At 34.1% G+C, this 26728-nt stretch overlaps 1 protein-coding gene across 1 annotated transcript in view; it reads right to left on the bottom strand.

The window, feature by feature from the left end:
• Positions 1-26728, bottom strand: part of LOC121309431 (lipoxygenase homology domain-containing protein 1-like) — a 38775-nt gene that overhangs the window by 7862 nt on the left and 4185 nt on the right. Inside the window, exons 3-24 of the mRNA XM_041242357.1 lie at positions 18691-18854; positions 18000-18086; positions 16591-16723; positions 15916-16067; positions 14922-15000; positions 14761-14836; positions 13907-13977; positions 13792-13823; positions 13484-13613; positions 12665-12768; positions 12322-12495; positions 11847-12059; positions 11062-11239; positions 10021-10137; positions 8287-8489; positions 7742-7855; positions 5622-5706; positions 4468-4619; positions 3288-3442; positions 877-935; positions 405-449; positions 3-166 (exon numbers count right to left, since the gene is read on the bottom strand). Of these exons, the coding sequence (XP_041098291.1) occupies positions 3-166; positions 405-449; positions 877-935; positions 3288-3442; positions 4468-4619; positions 5622-5706; positions 7742-7855; positions 8287-8489; positions 10021-10137; positions 11062-11239; positions 11847-12059; positions 12322-12495; positions 12665-12768; positions 13484-13613; positions 13792-13823; positions 13907-13977; positions 14761-14836; positions 14922-15000; positions 15916-16067; positions 16591-16723; positions 18000-18086; positions 18691-18854 (2687 nt within the window). The remainder of the gene's footprint in view (positions 1-2; positions 167-404; positions 450-876; positions 936-3287; positions 3443-4467; positions 4620-5621; positions 5707-7741; positions 7856-8286; positions 8490-10020; positions 10138-11061; positions 11240-11846; positions 12060-12321; positions 12496-12664; positions 12769-13483; positions 13614-13791; positions 13824-13906; positions 13978-14760; positions 14837-14921; positions 15001-15915; positions 16068-16590; positions 16724-17999; positions 18087-18690; positions 18855-26728) is intronic.

The following is a 26728-nucleotide window of genomic DNA, read 5'->3' as shown; positions in this document are numbered from 1 at the left end:
ACCTGAAATGTATCTGCACTGTTTGGATTAAAAAGCTGATGCTTTCCAGATCCCAGGATAATAGGACCTGACTCTCCAATATCTCCATAAGCGAAGAGGAAGACCGTTGCTTCAGTGCTGGCAGAATGGAAATCTCCAGTCACTACTGTAACCTTCCAGTCCCCAGCTGTTTCATTAGAGGTACAGTGTTAATGTGAGGGCCATTTCTCATTTATTGTTTTAAATAAAAATGTATATAACACCATCAATCATTTGATTAAACCTCATTTTGTGATCAACCCAAAGCACTTGTGAGGCAAAGCACTTCTTTGCTTTTCAAGGGAGCATACAGAAAGTTGTGCTTAGGTTAATTAAAAATGGCTGATTTACAGATTAAAATGCTTCACAACACTAAAATACATTACCATGTGCCTTTTCTTTCTCACTAGAATGAACATTTATTCGAATCTCTGAAAACACAGGTAAAGATTTTCAGTTACTTGGGGATATTATTTTCAATAACTCACAACATTCTCTATAACTACTGAATATTTATAAAACAAATTGTGTAGAGAGGATCTGGTAGTTAACAATATTTGGTTACAATGCATGTTTTGGGGAGAGAAATTCTGATGCTCCTATTAGGAAGGAGATGTGTGTGGGACACAGCAAAAGCCTTCTGAAAGTCAGGAAGCAAAACAGCGAATCAGCTGAGAGACCTGGATTTAGAGGTATTTCCTCAGACTATTACCATTTTACAGTGGCAGCATTGGATTCAGTAAACAACATTTTATTTTTGTTTTTTAAGTTAATATAATTTACAAATTGTAACAATTTGCTCAGCCATTGAGGTGCATAAAAGCATTAATGAATTTTCTTTTTTTTAACTTTAGTTACCTTGTAGCACGAGTTCCACGTCAGACTTGACAATACCCTGGGATGAATAAGGAAGCCATCTACAACACATAAAATACTTGACTTTACTGTTAAGGTTTTATTGTAAAAATCAAAAATATATCATTTTAGACTGAGGTTAACCAGTTGACGTGTCATTATTGTTCCACTGTTCCCTTGATGTTTCCCACATAATACATAAAGTTAATATTTTGCCAACTCTAAATGGACAGAACAGTGACTGAATGGTGTTTTCCATGTTGTGGACAACCTAACTTACCAGTGAAGGACAGCAGCTTAACTTCAAGTCTAAACTGTCTAAATAGTCTCATTAAAGGTCCACTGACTCCCAAACATTTTGGCCAAACTATTACTATTAAGTAATAAAGGCCTAAGTAAGGTGACCATATTGTTTCATGTTCAGCTGGACAGTTTGGGACAGTTCTGGCTTTTCAACTCTCAACCCAATGTATTCTGGTCCATTTTACCTGTCTCAGGTACCATTTTTTCCTTTAAGAGAACAGGACTATGCTCACCAGAATGTATTGGGTTGTGAGTTGAAAAGCCTGAACTGTCCCAAACGGTCCAGGTGAACACGGAGCCAAATGGTCACCTTAGACATAAGAAAAACTTTAACAAGCAATTGAAACTTCTGTTTTCTCAGTAGATCTTCATGAGCAGCATTAATTACACTAGTTTAACACAGTGCTTACATATTACAGTTTTCAATACATATAATCACAACAAAATACTCAGAAGTAACTATGTTATGAACCAACATTCACAACCTTTTTTATATCAGTACTTTAAAAACAGAACCACTTAATTTCAGTATTAGAGATGTTTATGTTACCCAAATCATTCTACAGATATTGCCAAAATTTTAATCACCCTGCAAAATTAACAAATTTGCTTTATAAAGTCGAATGAAACCTGCTGAATAATGAAACGTTAACATATTTAATCACCCACTGCATTGTAGTTTTCTGTATACGTAACGAAAAACTGACAAAAGTTGAAAAATGTGACATTTCGAAATCGAACATGAAATACTGTACTACTATTATGGCTTCCTTTAGTCTTTTGAAACAAAATGTTTTGATTTACCTTTTCAAACCATTTGGGACTGATGCCAGAGAAATGATGCAGAACTTTATTTTTTGGTTTACTCTTATTTTTAAAAACGGAAAGCAACAGGTTTTATGTTGTTTAAAAAGCATAATAAAAAATAAGGCCTATGGGATTACTTTCAAAACTTGGTCACTGATTTAAAAGTAAATGTACTCACTTGTATTAGTTTGTATTTCAACTTAAGTGTATGCTGTCTTTTGCCCTGTAATCTTTTCGAAAATGTGATATGCAGTTTCAGTTCCAAAGCTTTCTCAGAAGATACTAGTGTTCCAGAGATTTACTCAATGTCATGTAATGATGGGTAGGCTGGTTTGATATTAATCCAGGCCAGAAGGCAGTAGGGAAAGTTCATACACGGATTGTGAGATTTATTTTAGTAGTCAAACGCTTCAGACCATTCATAGCCTAGTTCCACAGTTCCATTATATTATATAACATACATGTCACAGAGTCAGTTACTTCTATCATTTAGAACGCCAGTTACCCACATTAAAGCTCTCTGCCTGACTCTCCATCTTCCTACTCACAGCTGAGAGATAGTCATCCCAGAAAGTGGCACTAATGAACTATATACAGTTCTTAAAGGTACAGTAAAGGATCATAGAGTAGTGTATCGCATCACTGAAATTAAACCTACATGTCTGACTCAACATACTGAGATTCTGGATTTGGAAAAACTTTCAAAGATAATAACTTATAATGATGTGGATTACTGACTTATGATTCATTTGTAAAATTATATATTAGCATACAGCTCTATTAATTATCCTGATTTCTTGTGAATTGTGTACCAGTATCATTATTAGAATATTCCTGTGGCGTATATGAAGACAACTATATTATTACATAATGTTTCAATTCTGACAGCAATTACAAGCATCAAGCTCTATGCACTTATATATTATTATTGTTTGCTTGGAAATAAATTAAACGTTTCTGCTGAAAATAGATATGAATTAATAAATTTGACAAAAACAATTTTAATTTGAATCCCCCCTAAGTGTCCCTAACTAATAACGGTAATTACAATTCATTCAGATAATTACAGTGACGTTAGCAACTGTCAACATTTTTCATTCTATATTGCTATATAACTATAGAACCATGTATGTAATTCCTGTGTGATTATAGGTTATTTACAAAGTAATAAAAGACACAATGTAACTGTTACCAAAAGAAGAATTGTTTGCCATTTTCCTAAGAACCCTTTCAACATTGAAAGTGATAAGAAAGACAATCCTGCTGCTTACTCAGTGGAATAAGAGCTACAGTGTAAATGTCACCTTTCACAATTGAAGATGTACTCAGAGTCCTCCCCTGATTCCCTGATGATGACTTTCTCGCAGTACCAGTACTGAGATTTAGTCTGTGCCTCACACCGCAACAGCACCCTCTGCAGTTTACCCAGGGACACTGCCTCTAGTTGAAACAAGTCCACCTAGTACAAGACAAATGCTGTTGGTGCACAATTCTACACATTCTTCCGAAAACCATACCAAGCATAATTACAAAGAACCAGTAAACACTAAGTATTTTGTGATGATTTTAGGTTCTTGAAACAATGTCCTATGATGCATTATACAGAACAGATTATATGTGTGCTTCTGTAAGATCAGCAGTGGAGGATTTTCAAAAACAGTGAATAGACAAAAGGTACATTCTTATCTAAAATTGCATGCATATGGGTTTTCATTACAATGATCCCTATGTTATTTTGTTGTATGCTTCATCACATGAGCTGAGCAGTATGCAGTACTAGTGAACTGATTCTGTGGTACTGAAGGAACCACCTATGATAGAATTCATTTTTAATAGATATCAAACAAGGGGCAAAATTGGTTCTGAGGAAGAACATGATACCTGCTAGCCAATACCTGTGGATTCATATGGGCACACTGAATTTAGATTAAGTAGTGTATATGGCGTGTGTGTGTGTGTGTGTGTGTGTGTGTGTGTGTGTGTGTGTGTGTGTATATATATATATATATATATATATATATATATGCTAACATGAGCTTACAAATTATGGTAATAGCATTTCAGTTTGTACCACATACTACTCTTTCTGTAAATAATATTTTATTGAATGTCACTCTCTACAGACAGGAATAACAGAATTACTTAGTAACAGGAAGACATGTCACACATATAGATAATGAACAGGCCTTTAGATGAGGCTTATTCGCTTAAATGAAACACATTCAACACCTTGTCTTTGATTTAATTAAGAGTATTACAATAAAAGCACAGATTGTTGTTTAATAATTCTACTGTATTATTTAACATTATACAGTGAAGCCCCTAGTTACAGTCATCTAAACTTTGAAGGGAGTAAATTACCTTGATGAATAAATGTTCAGTCATTTGGGTGACCAATTAGTTCAAGTTTCAATATCTACATTTTTTTCCTTAATTATGCCTGTTTGAATTTGGGAGGCTTGAGTTGTGTTATTGCAATGTTACCTGTCCTCTCTGGAGTTTGCAAGGGAGGTCTGATTTATGAAGGAGGCGCAGTCCTGTGTCTCCTCGCTCCCCATAGAGACAGATGAATACCGGAGACTGGGTTTCTGCCTGATCCAGGTGCCCAGTGTATACATTCACTTGATACTGAACAACTTTCAGGCCAGGAAAACAAAGTTATATGTTACTATCATTAACCAACTGAATGGGACACAAAATAGATTGAATAAAATGTCAACTTAATTGCCATAGATCACGAATGTATAGAAAAATAACAAAAAAAATTAAATACATATATTTTCACTTTTATTGCAGGTCTAATTTAAATAACAGTACACAGGCTTAAATATAGTATTGTGTTTCCCTATGGAGATATAATTTTAGTTGACCTGACTTTGATTTCCATTAACTGAGAGTAGATGTTAAAACGTCATGCTGATTTGAACTCAGCTCTCACCAAGACAAGCATCAACTAAGACAGAGCTTTACAGTAAACTAATGTGATCCATCTGCATCTCCATCCATTATAAAGGTGCAAGTTATCTAAATAATGGAAAACATTACCTGGGCTAAAGGTTACCTAGGTAATAGGAAAATAATGTTTCGCAAGTATAGAAACTGCAGGTTTCCCAGGTATTGGGCAAAGTCCATCTATATATATATATATATATATATATATATATATATATATATATATATATATATTATATATATATATATATATATATATATTAGACATAAAACTCTAAATGTACCACTAAGATTTGCAGTTATGTGTATCTATAGTGCTTTACTTTTGACTTCAAGTGATGTGAAATCAGGAAAGGTTAGTGTGAGCTTCACAAATTTGCCATTGGGTATACTGGAGCAGAAGAATGGCACATTCTGGTGAAGTGAGTGACAGTGGCATTTTCCCAACATTAAAGTTTAATTCTTTGAACTTACTGTCTGACTACTGTGACTGTTACAGTACTGTATGAGCTTGTGGAAAATGTGATGGGTTGACCCCAGGCGACCCTTACAATGTCTTAAACATCTGGGACAAGAGAAGGAGGTCAACCCTTAGATTTATTTTCCCTGGTGTCTTGTGGAATACATTAGAAGCTTCTATAAATGAATAAAATAAAATGTCTTGACAGCTGAAGAGCAAACTTTACCTGGATGAACTGGCCTGCCATCTCTTTCTCTTATTACAGGGAGTTCACACTCAATTTCTCCATTCCCACGATCTCTTGACAACCACTTGTTAGCATCAACACGATCTCTTGGTCAACAACCTAGGAGGAAACTTCATTCTCTTGAACCAATTGTTGAGTTTCAAACCAGTTTGTCCACCTGGTTTCGACATTATATATATATAATATATATATATATATATATATATATATATATATATATATATATATAATATATATATATATGAATATATGAGAGAGAGAGAGAGAGAGAGAGAGAGAGAGAGAGAGAGAGAGAGAGAGAGAGAGAGAGAGATATGCAGCTCTACAGAGTTGTTTCAGTCCATTTAATCAGACATGAGGTGCTTAGTTTATCAATTATTCATACTTTATTCATTAAAACAAAGTAAAAAAAAAGGTATGCTGACATGGTTCGACATGTTGTCTTCATTAGACATCAAAACACGTCAGTGTACCTATTTTTACCTTGTTTTAGTGAATAAAGTATGAATAACTGAGAGACACATTTGGGATACAGACTTTTATTTAACTGGAGTTGCTGTCTTTTCTGCGGTGGCAACATCTAAAAAGTGTTTATTATATATGTTTATATAGTAAATGAACTTGTAACTCTTACACGTTCATTGCCCCTTTAAAACAGGACCCAGGACACAAATGGAAGTTTTAAGCGAGGACGCACTATTTTTAGTACACAAACAAAACAAACAAACACAAAATAAACACCTAGCTCTAACCTGAGCACTAATTACACACCAGCACAGGAAACCTAACTAAAACAGGACAGCTACGATGGTTACCTGTAACACAAACTAACAAAAATAGAACACACAAAAAGGCTTTTTCACACTACCTTTCGTATGGTTGAAATCACCATCAGCCGGGCTCCTTTACACCACAGCAGTCCTGAACAAACTGGCTGTACTCTTTTTAAACTCCGCACCTGGCACTAATTCACAATAACTCCAAGGTGCGGGTGATAATTAAAGAATAAATTAAATTAAATAATTAAACACAAATTTGATTTCGCACATGTTTTTGGGCAGGGAAACTTAACCCCTGTCCTGCCACATATATTGGATATATATAATAGAGATATATAATATATTCCCTGTATATATATTTACTACATGGTCATAAAAAAAAGTAGGATGGCATAATACTCTTGTCAAAAAAAAAAATCAGTTACGTTGTAGATCTTCTTTGTTTGCTTTCGTTACAGAAGAACAAAAGAACAGCTGACTTGTGAGTTAATATGGTCGCACCTGGGTTGAACTTTTCTTCCTTAATTAACTCCATTGATGTGATTTATAAATAAACAAATTATTTATTTTGTACTTAATTTAATGTATTACGCCTAATACGACCGCGCCGCCCTCTACCAACACAATAAAATATATATATATATATATATATATATATATATATATATATATATATATATATATATATGGTAGGGTGTTAAGAATCGATTGTTCCCTCAGCTCCCCCGGAGAGGGGGTATAGCCATTATATATATATATATATATATATATATATATATATATATATATATATATATATATTATATAATATAATATATATATATATATAATAACATGTATAAAAGTATAAACTATTTACATAATCCAAAATGTATACAATTGTTTAAATCCATGTTAAAATGAAATACTATTCTCCTCAGCAAAGACAATTTACATGTAAATATCTACTCATCATATGTCCTTGCATTACATACTGTGTCGTGAGTTCCACCTATTGGTGTTTTGACAGAAGTAATATAATCGCAGGTATATCTAGCGTGGGATAATTTTTGTTATTCCACTTAAGTGGCAGAACAGACGTGGAATAGTTTTTCAGATGTGTTTTTGCTTACATTCCAATCCAGCGCTGTACTGCTGAAATTCAGGACAGAGCTGCGCTTTGGTAGTTTAAGCACTACTGCCACCAATACATGTTTATAACAACTTTATGCCATGTTTTTCTACATAACTTAGCTGTGTTAGAGTAGAATACACAAATCTATTGTACGTCAGACCAGAATTCTTTAACTATTATTATTATGTATGCTTTTTACTTTTTTAAATCAGTATATTGCAGAGTTGACTTACCTTTTGTAATTTCCAATGTGGCTGATCACTTGATCCATCATGTCCAATCCTTATTTTATATATTTTGCCAGTATTGCTTATATTGACCTTCAACAAACAAAATGATTTTTTGCCCATTAAATATACAGCATAGTTTTAGGGGTGCTCTTTATGTGTTTTGCATTTGTTTTTAATCGCTGCTTTCTTTTTGTATTTTTTTTTTTTTTTTTTTTTAATGGACAAGAGCAATTGCATATAGAGCAACTTCATTTTGGAATTATTATATGTAAAAATTACCTTGACATTTCAGTTTATTATAACATTTGTCTGTAGGCATTCAGTTCTGCTGAATGATCCATTATAGTCTTGCTTCTTGTTACTGTTAAGTTTTTTTTTTTTTTTTTTGACAAATGTGACCTGACCAGTCATGTGTTGGACCACACTCAATAGAGTAAGGAAACCTGGTACCTCACTGCCTGTGATACTATTAGTCACAAGTAGTTGTTTGTCCTGGTTAACAAGGAATCCTTCTGCTTTACCTGAAATGCATCCTCTTGTCCTGGAACAAACAGCTTGGTTCTGTTGGCCCTACCCAGCATGATGGGTCCCGCCACGCCCTGGTCTCCATACACCCACAGGGAGACACCAGCTTGAGTCCCTTCACTGCCTGTCAGAACTGAAACCCTCCACTCATCTCCTGAGGGGACAAGGGACTCCACCACACGTCTGTTTTTGATTTCTCCTGTGAAAAGTACTATTATAAAACTGATCATCCTGTCAATTCTTTAAACAAACACACAGTTAGCATGTAAGCTACACTGAGAATCAATCAGGTGATTTATCAATTAATCAACCTATTTCTGTTCACCTGGTAAGCATTGTACTACTATTCATCTTAACACTCCCTTGAGCAACTTAAAAGCTTCCTAGAGGTATCAGCATGTTAGGACTTACGTGATAGTTTTGGTCTAGAGGTTGAAAGCAAAATTGCTTCAGCAGAAAGACTACAGGATATCAAATTTTAATACAATAACTCAGACCTTCTTCCATTGGTTGGCAATATAACAAAAAAAAAAAAAAAAAAAGAAGAACTGTTGTGGCACATATTATCCATAATTTATGACAGGGAATGTAGACAAAGCTGTATATTATATAATAGTGGTAATGTAACAGTAGATTTAATATAACCTAAAATGTAGTAGTTCTTACTAAGAACTGAATCTGAGCACAAGTCAGTCATGCAAATTACAATTCAGTATTAAACAGACAAGTTCATTCACACAAGATCTCTCCAACAGTTAATGGTCACAGAAGGTTTTTTTTTTTTTTTTTGTTCCCCAGTGCATGCTATCTGTTCTGCTCATTTATGTCAGGGGGTAAGAAAAACTGGACCAGAAAAACAATTTAAGTAGAGCAATTGTTTTTTTAGTAAGAACAATAATTTGTGAATAGTTATATCCAGTGGCTTACTGCTGGGTCATTGGCATATTGGTACATTACTCCAAGAATGTCCAGCTTGCTTTTGAGGTTTCCTATTTCAAGTGTTACACATGTGGAAGTATTTTGTTTCAGCCAGCTCTCTTTTTTCTTATTTTAAATTTGTATTGCAGTCTGGTGATGATCATAGAGCAACCCCTGTAGCTAAACACTTTTAAAGTCTCAGGAGCTGTACTGTATACACTGGATAACAATGCATATTTAATACTAAAATGTTGTCCCTGTTTGAAACCATGTCCCTCGACCATTGGTGGTACTTCATGACCAAGGATGAAAACCGCTGCTCTATTTAGACCTGTGGTTATATATCTGGCAGATTATGCTGCCATCTTTTGGAACACATGTGTAAACTGAGAACAAATGCAACATTAGGAACTTGTTATTTTCTTTAAAAAAATAAAACTTTAATAAATGGTTCATCCTACATGGAAAATATCTTTATAATTAAGTGTTCAGCAGCCACCTCTAATCAAGTTGAGAGTGTGCACTCTTTGTTGTGTCAAACAAATAGTGCAAGATAAAATGCACTCTCAACTTGATTAGAGGAAGCCTCAATCAATTACAAACATATTATAAGTCCTAGCTAAATAAAAAAAAAAAAAAAAAAAAAGCTACACTCAGCAAAATTGTAAGTGTAGTTGCTGCTAATAGGTTCCAATGGGGACATGACTTATAATGTCAGTCAAATGCAGTCAGTGGACAAAACATTATCCGATATATATTTTGAAACTACAGTTGGAAGCAATCCTCTTTAATACAGGCACTAAAGTACTTACTCCTGTCTGAGATAGGAGAAGCTGGTGGAGCCGGTGTGAAGTGTTTGACAGGTTCTTGCTCAGCTTCTGTCTCTTTATTCAGGTTTGCAGATGTGCCTGTTGGCTTTTCCCTGCCAACTAAAGGGCCAGCAGAAGAGATGTTAAACCTATTATTTTTCATTTTCTATCTCAGTCACTTCTGTTGAGCTTTCATTGATAAAACTAACTTATGCAATCGGTTACCAAAATTCTACTTTAAAGAACACAACTTGTAAATCTTCTTTAAAACCACGAATAGAAAACAATAATTCTTTGATTAAAAAATACCGAAATAGCACTTATAAAAGTTTACCTGTAGTGTACGATGATAGAAGCAGAGCAAAGTATAGTAATGCAAAGTAAAAACAGTGAAATCATGATAAAACAAACGAGAGGAGTATAACCAATGCAATGACTTACCCTCAGTCTTTTTTCAGGTAAAAAGCAACATGAAATTCCAAATACAATATCATCAATTCAGGAAACATCCATAACTTGAAACACTCAATCCTAAAATATACTGTAGTACAGGGGTCTCCCACCCTGGTCCTGGAGAGCTACAGGTTCTTCAGGGTTTTGTTTCAACCTAGCGCCCAGTTACTTAACTGAACCAATTATTGGCTTAATTAGTCAGATTATGTGTTCCAGATCTTTAGCCACTAATGATGTAAAGACACCTATAAAACCAGCAGGACCAGGGTTGGAGACCAGTGCTATAGCACAACAAAAAACGTACAATTGGTTCCCAGTCATTACTACAACAATTAAGAAAAAAATGCTTCCAGACTTGCTTTTTTTTGGTATTTTACAGCTCACAGGACACTTCAAATGAACAGAGAAGTGGAACAGAAAAAGACTTAACGACATAGAAGGGTAGCCTTACCGTGCAGCTTTAGAAAAACAAATATAAAAAAAAAACAAACGTAAAACAAATAGAAAAACATGAAAACACTATTACAGTGCAGCATAATATGTCTGACCACTGTGAATTCAAATGTAATCCCAGCTATTTAGTTAACTTACATTTAATGACTTGTGGGTAGAACATGACGTTGGTCTCTCCAGTGTGCACTAACGGCGTTGCTCGTCCATCTGGAAGAAGTCCTATGTACATCCCTCTCATTTTCATTGATTCAAGGCTTAAAGATCCATTCTGAAAATGTTTTTCTACTTTGAATTGACAATATTGGTCACCAGTACCCTGCGTGACAAAATAAATAAATGAATACAATTGTTACTACAAAAGCAGAACAGCTGGCAATGTAATGTAAATTATCCACCTTGCCTTATAATGTAAGTCAAACCAAATATAATTTCACTGGTCATAATCCGAGCAGGGAAAAGTCACCTCAGTATAGGATAATGTACAGCTATGCCAAAAGCTGTGCAACACCTAGAATTGTAGGATTGAGACATAATAAATAATAATAATAAAAGAAATGATATGAACATCATGTAGATCTTTTATTTAACATCTTGCAATCAAAGAAACTACAAAATGATATAGCAAAAGTTTACTGGAAGCCATAATAATAGCACAGAGAAGTATTGAACATTAAGTATATTCAGGAAATGTCAATTTTTTTAATTTGTCAGTTTTATGGAAAACTACAAAGTGGTAATTCAATATGTTAATGTAACATTATTCAGCATATTATGAATCACAATTAGTTAATTCTACAGGGTGATGCAAAACCTTTGACCATAGCTGTAGATCCCTTCAAATGCATTGCTTTAGGTGCATGAACAACTATGTAGGTCTCCCACACATTAACTCTACATCAATGTAATGATATCACCATGCTTACTGTTCCATCACATCGGCCATCCTTGATCTTCAGGTACATCTTTGGGGTCTGGACGCTTTCAAACATGTAAAGCCCTGAGCTGATTTTATGCACTCGCAGATAAGACTCTTCAGCCTGCTTTCCTGTTCCAATGCACTGACCATCCATCGTGATACACAGAGACTGGCTCAAACTGCTGTTGAGCAGGACCACTGCCCCATTCCGAAGGACACCCTAATAGTAATACAATGATGAATGAATGGTCTGTAAACAATGTTATTTATGTATATGCAATTTATTCACTGATCATCTCTTCCTGCAGTTTTTTTTCTTAATTTCTCAGTAAGTAACTAATCAAGAAACTATTATAAAGCCTTTGAAATGAAGTACTACCGTAGCATACCGAGAGTATTGTGGACCAATGGGTTTTATAATATCACAAAACCGAAAGATTGCTTGTAGAAGTACTGAGAGGTATAGTTCTAGCTAGACTCACCTTCACATGAACCATAAACTCTCTGGAAAGCTCAGAGTAGCCGGTCGCTCCATCAGCTGGACTTCCTTGTGGGTTAAAAGTGACAGAGAACCCTGGAATGCGTACCGACTCTAAAGTCACAAAGCGACTTGGCTGAATGCAGACTTCTGTTTCACACAGAGTGCCACCATTTTCCTAAAATAAAACAAAAGACACTCAAATTGTGAAATTAATATATATATATATATATATATATATATATATATATATATATATATATATATATAGGTCGTTATTATATATAATATATATAAACAGCAATTTTGACAGGATACTGTACAGAGAAATGTTCAGATTTCATTACCAAGGCACTGACTCTGTTCTGGTTAATGCTGAGAGCAAGACGTGGATTCTGCAGGCTATAAAACACTCGGATATTTCCCCTTTTCACTGTCATGCCAAAATAACCTGAAACAAACCCAAAGAAGTAAAACTTAGGTTCAATAAGCAGGCAATTAAAATGCATTATAAATAATAAGTACTAGCACATTTTCAACTCATGTATTTATATTATAACTCAACATTTATTAACAATATTGAACTGCTAGATAATAATGATACTTTGGCAGGTATTTTTTTTTACTTATGTCCTGTGCAAGAAATATATCTACTGTCTACACAAGTTTAATAAATGTGTAGTTATGTGCAGCCACACAAAGTAAGGCACAGAATACTCATATTAAGTGGGTCATGGAATACAAAGTAAAATACAATTATTGTGCTTTGGTCAAAATGTAACATGTCAATCCTATGTCCTCAATCATGTGAGGAGCAGAACCAAAGATCCAATATTGATAACATTTTGAAAACTTCCAGAGTTGGGCACATATTTGCTTACAATCAGTACATATTTTAAACAGATGCAGAGCAGTCACTGTAATGATGTTGCCTATGTAAGGTAATGGCTGCACATATCAGAATACGTGATTTTGATTTGACTTTTAACTGTGTTATAACTACAGTTAGAATGTAACAGTGGTGTTAAGAGTATTGCAAATATTAATAGCCCATTAATGGTGTTGTGACATAGTCAGATAAAGCTATACAAATATGTAAAAGCTGTGTTTAATAATTATACATAAAAATGTTCAAGCATGAGCAGTGTGCTACAGTTAGCTATTACCATGTGTGTCCTTTTTATCACCAAGGGCATCCACTGTGCCATCTGGATAGAGACATACACATTTTCCAGTTAGTCTGGAACATAATTGAACAATATTCCCCTTCTGAAACTTCCATCTTTCAGCGGCCCACTAATTAGAAAACAAAGGGGAAAATAAAATATTAATTTATATAAAGATTTTGGGAGTGTAAAGTAACAGCAACATAATTTATGTGGCTAGAATGGAAACAGCCTTATAATTAAGTGTCTCATTCTTTTTAAAGGTATGGCAGGGGGTGGGGGTGGGGTGGGGTGATGATATCACTTACAATGTCCTTTATTTTGTGCTCTAGCTCTTGTTCTGCAGAGAAAAAGACAAAATAATTTTAAGACCAAGGAAGACACTTTTCAATAGATATAGAAACATTGGGGATTAGCACTTACTTGCAGTAAAGGAATCTGCAGTATACAGCTCTCTCACAATTTTACCATCTTCCTCTCCTTGATCTAGCCACCTGTTTGGATAATAATCACAAAAAGAGATGAAAAAAGTTGATCAGATTAACACAAATTATAGGGGTACCTATACTGGTATTCTACTACCAGTTGGTATATTTTAGATGACATTATACTGTCTAAAAGCAAATGGGATATTGGTACAGATTATGAGCAAGATTCTTTGAAAAACATGTTATTTTTTCGAATTGTATTTTTTGTAACAAATGGGTATATGGGTATATGATTTGTTGCGATATGTTAGCTTAATAAAAATAAGCTATTTGCATACTTAAATGGAGGGAGTGTCTACTAGTTATCCATATATGTAAGCGTATCAAAGTTGCAAAGAAAAACTGTCAGGGCTTGATATTACAATTTACCAGTATGGTACACAAATGCCGATTCTGCTTATCAATGACAAAAAACAAACAGGCCTGTGAATTATAGCAGCACTAATTGCACACATCTGTTAATCATTATGTGAAAATGTATCAGAATAATATAGGCACTAAATTGTTACATCTGATTTCTGAGAATAGTTTGATAATGTTAATAATCACTTTATTAGGTGAATTTGGTCTACAATTTCCTTACTGATAAATTGAGTCACTTTTTTTTAAATATTATAACTGCTTTTGGCACAACAACCTCCTGAGAATTTTACCCTTTACTTTTTAAATTTCTAAGCTCAACCAAATATTTTTCAGGGTTTGTGTTTTTGGCTTACTGGAGAATTGCACTGAAATGGAATTTCATATATAGTATTTTACCTCCACTGTTTACAATACAATAAATCAGACCTGTTGCAAAGAAAGGTGTATTCCATGCCCTTCCAAGAGTCAATTAGCACAACATTCTCCAGAAACCAGCCGTTTCCTAGATGAAAAAAGAGAATGGTTAAGGATGGTTCAATACAAACTGTATGCTATCATTTTTAATATGTGTTTTTAATGTTTCTGACCTTGTCCAAGTCCGTCATGTCCTATTACAATCTTGCGCAAACTTCCCAGATTAACAGCTTCTAGGGTGAAGATGTCAGTCTGAAGAAATATAAAAAGAACATTTAACTGTAATTAATAAGGCTGAATTTTATTGGCCCAAAAACTTGTTTATTCATGTCATGAGAAGATAAATGTACAGCCTTAAATGTACAGTAGGGTGTAATTGTTATAATTATAGTGTTGTTATATTTATTTGGTTTCTCTAGTTTCTCCAAGGTATTTCATTTGTTAAGTTTGTACCATAGTTACATTTCTCCCTTTTTATATGTGACATTTTGATGTCATTTTGATATGCTGATATTGATATTTGGTTTGTACAGCTGTTCTGAGGCGAGGTCAGTAAAAAAAAAAATGACAGAATACACATGCACCGCTTATTGTACCTTACAGTGCGATTAAATGTAAATTACAAGGCTGTAATCATCAATGCATATGTAAATGTTTCCTACTATTTATTTTTTAATCATTCTATTGAATAAATAATGTATTGTATCATGTGTGAAGGATGTAACAGGATTTTTTAAATAAATATTATATTGCACTGAAACCTGAATTAACAGGTTATCAAAGTCAATGAATGTTTGTGACTGCCTAAGACAGGCTGCTTATTCGAGGTGTCTCTGACTTGTATTAAACAAATCCACTTTGAGTTTACTGGCTGGTTAGAGCAGGTGACTCATTTAATAATAATAATAATAATAATAATAATAATAATAATAATAATAATAATAATAATAATAATAATAATAATAATACCTCCCTAGTATGAATACAATTCTATTGGTCAATGTTCTTATACTGTAACACTTATTTACCTGAAACACTTATGCATTAACTGAGAAATTCAAGGTAGCAAATTTGCACATTTACCAAAAAAAGTTTCCATAGCCTCCTCTTGCTATTTTCTACATATAAAATCTACCGTTTTCATTCCTGATCCTTTATGTACTGTACCTGTCCTTTTCGAAACTTAATGGGTTTCCTGGAGTGGAGAAGCTGTCTTGAGCCAGTGTCACCCTTTTCCCCATAAACAGTAATGTAAACATTCGCTTCTGTTCCAGCATTCCACAGGTCTCCTGTCACAACATGGGCCTCGTACATGGTAACTTAAATAAAACAGGGCAGACCTTTAGAATAACAGTCAGACTTCTATAGACAGAGAACAATGCATGTGGAATGATATATCAGTTCTCCTGTTCTCTTGCTTTTAAACATTTCTGAACTTGTTTATATTATTTTTTTAACACCCCAAATAAACATCTCAGTTTATGAAATAAAAGTTACCTTTTCCTTCTGGTGTTGGTCATTTTGCAACAGGCCATGTGATTAACTGTGACTTGCAGATTTTGTCACACTGGTGTTCAATTAACAGGCCACTTAACAACCCAAACCTCTCTCTGCTCTTTACCCTGCCCAAACAGAGAGTTCCTAGCATTTTCCACTTTTCTATTAGAACAGAAAGTAATAACCACTGCTAAGATTTATGTCACCAAACTTTGGGGTTGATGTCCATTACACAGAGTTCGATTTATAAATTACCGATACATACCAATTTATGCCAATTTTGTAGTTTTTGTCACTGTTCAATCAAACTTTTGACTTACTCCATCATTGATTGTGCACCTTTACCTGGTAGAACTTGGCGTCCAGGGTATACAACTGGCACTTCCCTGCAAATCTCCCCATCGTTCTCATCCCGAGACATCCAGAAATTCACAGGAAGGAAGAACATCTCCTCCGTGAAAAGGTTCTGCAGTCTCACCTAAAATACATATCAGAAACACTGTTGTTTTTTTGTGTGTGTTGTACCATTAAATTAGGTATCTGGACACACTGTTGAAGCAATGTACTGTCACTGACCATAGAGCAGAACTTATGTGAAGCAACATTTATTTGAACTGAATTGCATTGAAAAAGTTGTAATGTCTCACAACGCTTTTCTCCTGATAAAGAAATTAAACAAATTTGGCTTTATGTACAGTATATACTTAATATAAACATTACAGTGACACTTTGGTTTAGGGATCCGATGTAAGTGATTATAAAAAATCTATAAACATGGTAATAATGCTATTAACAATTATAGAATATGATTAGAAATAATAAGAGTATTATTATACATTTGCCATTGTTTTGTTTTTGCTATTGTTTATAACAGATCCTTAAACTAAAGTGTTACCAACATACATGGTAACACTTTATTTTAGGGTAAAGCGTTACCAACATTACCTTTTCAGAACGGAAGCGGATGCATTAATGTACTATATAATGGTACTGCGGATGGCAATGTGGCTTTTGCTTTTAGATCTTAAAAAGGGTCATTATCCATTTAATTTAAGTTTATTATCCATTTAATACTGCTACAGAGAGCAAGTGAATCCTAGCCCCGGCATGTGAGAATATGGTATAACAGGAACAGTGTGCCCTGTACTGGATGGTTTGGCAGTTCATTCCAGGGTCAGTCAGAAGCCAGCCATCCAGGAAGTGGGCGGAGTCACAATGCCAGAAGTCATCGCCCTAATGCGGTATGCGGTGTGTCAGTCATAGATAGGAGGATACTTGATTGAACTAGCTATTGCAGGGGGTGTGACTAAGAGCATTTCAGGGGATGTCAATGTAATCTGTTAATTTGTTTTGGTTACAAGTTACAAAGCCTGGACATTGCCTTTGTTTATTATAATTTCAGGACTGAAGCCCAGTATTATTTCGCTGAGCAAACTACACATTAGTGTGTAGTTGCCAGTGTTATTACTGAATGGTGCCAAACTGCAAAACAAACAATAAAATAACTGTTTGCTCCGTGAATTATGTCTGTGTGTTATTGAGCACTGCATTACCTCTACACCTGCGCACTACTAACCACTTTGCCACAAATACATTTTCGGTTTTGAGTTCATCTATAAGAAATACATACTAGTCTTTAGTTTTATCTTTGAATTCTGATTGACATTAGGAATGTTTCAGTTTGCTTGTCATTTTTTGCCTCCCTGGTGTATTATGTTTTCAACTGAATTTCTGTACATGCAGCCTCTGCTTACCTCATCACAATGCCAGCCTGGGGATTCTCCAGAGTTGTTATGCCCAATTCGTATTTTGTACAGCTCTCCAATGTTACCTGCTTTTATCTTTAAATCATAAAAAAATATGTTAAATAGAGAAATAAATATTTAGAGCATCTAAAAATAAATTGATTAACATTTCCTATACTGGTAGTTTGAAATTAACACAATGAAACGTTCAGTAGTTCAGGGTAAAACCCAAGACACAGAATTTGAGAATAGTGATATTTTAGTGGGGATTATGGAGTATGAGAAGGGTAACTCTTTTGGCCTTATTCCCATTTGGTTTGAGGGCACATTGCCTGGCTGGCTGGACAGAGAGATAGACCCTCCATGATTTAACAAAAGGGAAATTAAAAAAATGAAAACAGGGTGGCAATTGGGGGAAGTGGAGGGATTTCAATCAAGTGCGCATTAACAAGGGGTATGTATCTGGTTTATTTATAATCCCCTGATTTATTAGTAGATGATGTAGTGAGTTTGGGGGCAGTCCTTACACCTGAACTAAACTTATGAACTTTTAATTGTGTGATTAAAATCCATAATTTCGGAATAACAGTTTAAAGACAATGTTTATTAAAACGCAGAGTGAATCAATTACTTGTAAAACATGTCAACAAAGTTATTCCTCTACAATAAACGTTAAATTTAACAGATGAATGTCACATACTTCAAAAATATCTTCATGGCCACTCTGAAAGAGATCTTTGTCACTTCCATACAGATAAACAGATCCTGAATTGCCCTGGTCACCATAGAGTATGATGTAAACCTGTGAAGTGGTACCAGCTAATGGTAATGCACTGGTCAGAACTGAGACTTTCCATTTGCCACCTGCAAGAAAATCAAACAAAAACAATCATTATGGTGGAAGCATTTTATAAATGTATGTATCTTTCTTTATACTGGAGAGTAGGATCAATCATGTTGGTACAATACAGGTCCAGCTGAAAATATATATGCAGTAAAATATCTTAATTATATTTATAATTAAATTAGTATTTAATTGAGTCATTTTACATTTCTTTTCTCCATTTTTTAATACATATTAAACTAAAAATAACATTTGTTGAACTGGAAAAACAGATAAACCCTGTTGCAATGTAACAAACTTATTTTACATATGAAAACAAAATAATTAAGCACTATAATTGTTGTTTTACAGTTAAATTGAGTATTGTTTTTGGAGTTGCAAAAATTCTTCTTCAAATTACATTTTTTTGAGGTGCATAGATATTCCTCAGTCAGAACATTTACATGAGTAAGTTTTGAAAAAAGAAGTTTAAAGTGGTATAACCGCTCTTCAATCAAAACTTTTAATTAATGGACCGATGACCAAGCCTTAAAATCCATTCCTTAGCTCATTAGCAACGTTAGCACCACTACACACTTCACTTCAGGATATTTTTCAAGTAAAGTACTATAGATTTCTGGTACCTAAGCATTTATTTTGCTGTAGGTCCCATAGTCTTATTGTAGCTTTGAACCTGCTTTGCCTCGTCTGACCATGATTAAGACTAAATTTTAGGTATAAATAGACCCTATTTACAAATTATAAAAGTTTGGTATTTGTTCAACTTTTTTTGATTGTCTTCAAAAGTATCATGAATACCAAACTTTAATGAATGAATAAAAGCAATCTTAAAAACAAAGAAACAGTTTTGTGAATCCATTTTTTATTTGTGTTATATTTGTTGCAAAGTAACTTCTTTTTTTTTTGTCTTAATAGGGAGTTTGTCAGTCCTCAGAGATTGTGTTGTGTTAATTGTAGAAAAAGTGCTCTCCAAAGTGAATATAATCTGAATGTAAGAAATTCTCATTGCAGAAACAAGTCTATCACAATCTGGCTCATGCATTCATATGACAGGATATCATATTCTTATGTTTCTTAATGTAAACTTTTGGTACCTGTACAAATATATTGTTCCAACAATACTATTGTATTTGATCAAATATGTATGTATGTATGTATGTATGTATGTATGTATGTATGTATTGTGGCAGGGCGGATCCCTTTCTGTCCCTGCTAGAGAAAGGTGTGTGTGGCTGCGTTTAAGCAGTTCAGAAAGTTTGCTCTGGACAGTCTCCAGTCTGTGTGAAGAGAGAGGCTGTCATGGTGAAGAGACCTGTGTAGTGTATAAACCTTTTTGTTTGTGTGTTAAAATGTTTTGTTTAATCGGTTTAAACGGTTTAGCCATCAGGTGTGTTAGTTAGCAGTGTGAAAAAAGTTTAGTTAATACAGCATGTGTGAGTTTTATTTATTTATTTATTTATTTGTTTGTTTGTTTTTACCTACTTTTTACTTCTGTACTTAATATAATTGAATGCAATTGCTTCAGCATCTTCAATTATTGTGTCTGGGTTTATATTAAAGGGGCTATGAACCTTTAAAACAAGCAAAATCCTTTTCAGTGTGTATATATGTATGTGTTATGTAATTTATCTTTAATGAGTGTTCCAATTCCTAAACTACTAACCTGTGCATTATTGACTAAATAACCTTCTTCAATACCAAGTTTTGGTCAAGGGCCATTCCATTTCATGTTCTTTTTTTTTTTTATACCTTTCACTGTAGATCTCCATAAGCAGATGCAATTAAATGATTTAAAACCTCATTACAGAAAGACCTGGCCTGGAATGGCCCTCAAGTATTAGAAGTAAAGGACCATGTTCTATAATGTACTGGACTTGTAAGTTTAAACATTTATTGGACAAACACCTTTCTTTAAGTGCATTATACAGAAAAAGAGTTATAAAAACACAGTGAAGACATAACAGATCAGGTCTAATTTTCTATTACCACCAGTTAAAATACAGCAAAGCAATTGATTGGCATATTACTAGAATATATTATTGAAACAATATAAAAAAAAAAAAAAGTTGTTGTCAAAACTGTAGAATATTAGGAATATTATACTTTATAGCAATATTTTATTTTATGACCCACTTTTAATGTATTAATATGCATTGGTAATTGCTCTGTGGTCCCTTGCAAATACAATAAATGGGTTTAGGAAAGAGAAACAAACATTAGATAGTTAATATTTGGGGTGTGACGTTAGCTTTTACCAAACCAATTTGTGATAAGCTACTTTAAACTGGGATTACTGTACTGTGTGCAAGGCTGGGTTTAAAGCTACAAAAACCCTCCCTGTATTACAGTTCACTGAAAAACAAATGACTACCAGAGAGATACAGACAGTATACTAAACATAAAACAATAAATGACTAAGGTATTCAGTGTTCCACTTGTATGTTCATTATATATATATACATATATAAACTTTTTGTGTACATTTAAAAAAACTTTTTCTTTCATATATATATATATATATATATATATATATATATATATATATATATATATATATATATATATACTTGTACTATACTTGATCTTGATTTGGCCTCCCCAGCGCATCAGCATTAACAACTTTTTGTTTATTTATTTATTTATTTATTTAAACGTTATATATTTATTGGAGATAATTAGTTCATTCTTTTCTGTTGGGTCCATGCTGGCATAATCCTGTTCAATCTATTTATCCATTTACTTTATTTTATTCTTCTCTATGTTGCATTGTTCTAATACTAAAAAAAACTTTACATCATTTGTGTCATGTCCTTGACTGGAGAAGTGCAGCACTATTGGTTCATTGATTTTCATATTTCTAATTTATGAAAGATTGTTTTGAATTATTTTATATAAAGTTGTTCCAGTCTTTCCAACACATTCTATTTCATCAAATTTTTCACAGGCCATTCCATAAACAACATTGCTATTTTCACAGTAGGTATTAGTTTTTAGTGGATATGTGTTGTTCTGATGTTTACTTATATTTTTACTTTCCTCCATGTATTTATGTACTTTACATGTACTAGTGCAAGTATTTGTAGAACTTATTCTGTCAATTATTCTTTTATGTTTACTGTGAACTAAAACATCACCCAAACCAGCATCTCTTTTGAATGCTCTAACTGGGTCCTTAAGAAATACTTTTTAAAATTGTTCTGAATTATGTAGAATCCACAAGTGTTTTAAAACTATCTTGGAAATATTAGGCAAAAGTTTGGAGTAATTCATTACTAATGGGGCTCTTTTGACCTTTTTATCTCTATTTTTATTATCTAGAAGATCATCTATTTTTTTGTTTATCTACTTTTCTTAACTCCATCTCTATAATTCTTTCCTTGTAGCCTCTTTTTTAAAGACTTGTTTTTAATACATTTCTTTGTTTTACATAGTCACTTTCTTTTGAGCATATTCCTCGTTCCATTTCCAAGCTTCTAAAGTTTCTTTACGAGGGACACTTGGGTACAAGGATTTTATATCCATGCAAAATACAACTGTACTCTCTGGAAGGTTGTACTTTAGTGATTCAAGTCTTTTTAAAAATTGTGTTGCATCTTTAACATAGCTTGGTAATTTCTCAACGTGTGACCTAAGTTGCTGTTCTGCTATTTCAGCTATTACGTGTGTTGGATTATCAATCGTGCTGCCTATCATTTGCATAGGGTGATGTTCTTTGTGCATTTTAGGATTTCCTCTTGCTAGGTCTGTTCCTGCATTATGTGGCTGCATGTAATTTTGTAATTCTTTTGACATAATGCCTTTATTGTATAGTCTCTCTGCAATTTCCTTAACCTATTTTATCGATTTCTTGATCTTATTGCTTTTAACTTCTTCATATGTATCCATATTATTTCATTCACATTCCACAGATTTCATATAGTCATCTGTATCACTATTCCCAAACCTTTATCTGCTGGTCATATACTTATCTCATCATCATTTAACAACTCAGTCATAGCTTGTCCTTCAATATTGGTTAAATGAAGTTTACATTTTTTCTTTAGTCTTATTATAATTTCTTGTTTAACTACTTCAATATACATGTCTAACCACTTGTCTCTTCCATCCGGAGGAGTCCAAGTGCTTGTACTATTAACCTTAATACCATGCTCACAATTACCCTTTGAATCTGAGATATTTTCATTGAAAAAATATTCTGCTAATCTCATGCGTCTTTCCCACTCCTTTAATTCGGTGGCCAGTTTATCTTTATCAATGTATTTTTCAGTTGGTATAAATTTAAATTCTTTATTCAATACCGCTTTTTGGGATGTGATTAAAATTTTACTTGATAAATTAAATACCATGACTTCTGTCTTATCTTTAGTGTATTTGGTACCATTTCCATTTTTGGGTCTCCTATCGCACCAAACACAGTTCATTTTTAACATATACTGGAGAGAGTAAAACTAATTCCCCAGTGTATCAAAAAAGCATTAAGTAACCATTTTGATGGGTTAGGCATCAAACAATCCTATTAATATTTCTCCAAATGATTAGGTTTTCTACAGTTCTGGAATTGTATGTGGTATATATCTACTTTTTTTATACTACTGCATTTTAATAAAAGGCAAATATCAATGGCAATCTCATCCACAAGAAATGGATCTGAAAACACCAAGTTTTAATGAACTGCTTTAACCAATGACTACCTAAAATTGTAATCCAGAAAAATATGGTGCTTGAAATAGAAAATAACACCTGAAACTAAAATATTATTATTACATAATAATAAAAAAGCACATATTCACTGACAAAGTATATGATGATAATAATAATAATACCTTTTTACATTAACAGAATTACGCATCAGTGTGGCAAATAAAGTGAAATATCTGGTAATTTTCTGTGTTAGATAGTTTTGATTAATTAAAGTTTATAATATATGGTTTTATTTACAGTCTTTGTTCACTTTGCACAGGATATAACTTTACACTAATACAATATAATGTTCTCTACTACAACACTCAGAATCAGAAAAATGTATCTGAAATCAAAATACTATAGATATGCAAGTCTGTTCTTTTTACAGTTATTTCTTATAACCTTTTTCTTCATCAGCATCAAAATTCAAGGTCTGTATATCATTAGATGTGGTTTCATGTTCAGCTTCAATAGCACAAGACTCTGAAACTGAACCCTTTTTTACATTTTCTAGATTTCCTGTTAATTTATTCAAACTATCTATTTTTGGGTCTACCAAGGATTGTGCAACTGTGGTGTTTCTTTTATGAGTTAACCATGCCTTGTAAGAATCCTTCACAGGATTACAGTGTTCAGAAAAGTATTCAGGGTTATTATTTTCACTGCATGCCCTAGTAGGTTTTTGACTATATGCTTGCAGTCTTAATTTGCTGAACAATGGGAGTGAAGAAAGTCTGTATTTCCTGTCACTTTTGCTCTTTGCACTGGCATTAGTATTTAATGGCATTTGTGTATTTATTTTTGACTCCCCACTTTTATATAATTTACACGATCTGCTTTTTTGGAGACATGCAAAAAAAGTTTTTGTTTGATCCTCTCAATCTCGTGTTTAATGCTTTCAGTTTCAAACATGTTGATGATTTCATTCATTATGCAGGTCATGTTTTCTTCATTCAGTTGCATATTGGACTTTTTGTCATTTAGGGACATATGTGGTGCATGCTGGTAAAGTGCAGTAGTTTTCCTAGTTAATGAATGCATTATCCATTGGTTCTCAGGGTCTGTTTGTTTTTGATAAACATACCCCCTCTTTTCCTCATTAAGCGGCTCCACAGTGACTGTCAATATTGGACAGTGCTGACCGCACATAAGGTGAAGCTTCTCCAAAGAGTCTTGCTCTTCTGGAGCTTTCCTGTTGGCACTGCTTGCTCGGGATGGTTGTGCAACAACAGCGCGAGCCACTGGAGATTCCTGTCCTGGGTGCACTTTGTTGTTAGGTATCCGAAATTCTACCGAGGCAAAAGAGGGAAGGCTACCATTTCTCTCTGCCCATTTTTGCTCAGGTTCAGCGCAAGTTGCCATTGACAGCTGGTCACCTTTCTTCTTTTTTCTGGGACTATCTTTGCAGAGATGGCTGCCTTTACTCTTAACGCTCAACAGGTCATCTTGGAAAGGATCGGAATCACTGGCACGAGGCATGTTGAAGTAGCTGCATTTTGGTTCCATAGGTTTAGCGAGTTCTTCAAGTTCCGATGAAGATATGGTAGCCATTGGAGGAAGATGGCTTCCAAAATGTGGGTAGGCAACATCTTCACTTGTGTTGTCTAGGGCCGTTTCTGTTGACGTGGTTTCAATGTTTCTGTATATTCCAATATTTTCAGGTGGAGATTTTCTAATCAAGTGGTTTTCTTTAAGAAGCCATCTACCTTTATCAATCAGAACTCCATTATTTGTTTCATATTGTGCAGTATTTTGTACACTTTGCAGTGATTCTTCTTCTAAAGGAAAAGAGCCATTGGCATGGAAGTATAATAGATCTCCATTAACTTTGATTGATTTTGATTCCTCAAAAGATGTGATGCTACTTGCGTTCAATTTACTTTGACATTCCTTTTCTTTTTGTTTAGACACAGATGGGGACCGCTTAAAAGAGGGAGGTCTAAAATTCGCTTCACTCTTCCCATACAATCTTTCAATTGTTCTTCTAACATAGCCTGTAGAAACAGATCGCTTTCCAGAGCCATCTTCTCCACTTTCTGTGGTCATTTCACATGATGCCTGTGATCTGTAACCACTATGAACACTTTCTGAACTCTCTGGTCTATAGTCAGACAAGTCAGACGTAGATGGACTTGGTAGTCTTTTGCCACCATATTGGAAGCCTTGTATGCTTTTGGCCATAAACATCTCTTTCAAAGTATCAATGCTGACTCCATCAATTTCCTTTTTGGGGGTTTGTTTTAAATCATAACCAAAAGCTAATGACGAAGCTGATGAATGTCTGCTGGTGGACTCCACAGTACTGTCACAGAGTTTAACAGTGTCACATACATCCTGGGTGGGGTTTACCCCATCTTCTTCCTCTAAAGTATCTTCATTTACAGAGAGATGTTCGCTTGTCCACTTTATGGAGCCTTCCTGATTTTCAACCATAAAATCTGCAATTACATTTTGTTCATTGGAAAGAGGGGTCACTTCTGTTATGTCTTCTGCTTTGGATACCTGCTGATCATCATTAGGAACACTCTGGTCGAAAGCAACATTTTTATCACTGCAACTAGAGTTTACTAAAGTTGCATTATCTTCATCAGGAACCTTGACCATTTTAAAGCATTGAGATTCTTTTTCATTGCATTGAAAGGCTAGTTCATTTTCCTCTTCTTCTACTGGTACTGGAACATCACTTAATTCCCCAGCATCTACAAGTTGTTCTTTTAAACATGCTTCACTGTTGTCTTTCATCATAGCAGACAGTTCTTTCTGAACATCATCAGACATGCAGAGTTGCTCTATCAGCTCCTGTATGTCAAAAGTATCATTAGTTTTAATATTGTTTTCTGACATGCTGGTCTCTAACAAGGCTTTGTAATCATTGGGGGTATCTGTTAAAGGAATGTTGTGTGGACCCTCTTTCTTTTTTTCCCTCCAGGTTTGTAATAAGTGGGACAATGTACATGTTTGCAAACCTGACAGACTAGCCTTTACCTCCTCTGCATCCTCAATGCTGGCCATTCTCTTAAGGGACTCCATGAATGTCAGGACCTCTGAACAGCTACTACTATTTACCAATGTTCCACTGCTGTTTAAGCTGCCAACACCTCTCTTTATTGTCATAATTGATAGCAATGCAAGAAGGACTTTAGAGGAAGTACCAAAATATGAAACAACATGTGCAGAAAAATCTGGCATGCTGTATGATTTCTCCAGACAT

The sequence above is a fragment of the Polyodon spathula genome, chromosome 3 (assembly GCF_017654505.1).
Source record: "Polyodon spathula isolate WHYD16114869_AA chromosome 3, ASM1765450v1, whole genome shotgun sequence".
NCBI lineage: Eukaryota > Metazoa > Chordata > Actinopteri > Acipenseriformes > Polyodontidae > Polyodon > Polyodon spathula.
This window is presented reverse-complemented; position numbering and strand designations above follow the sequence as displayed.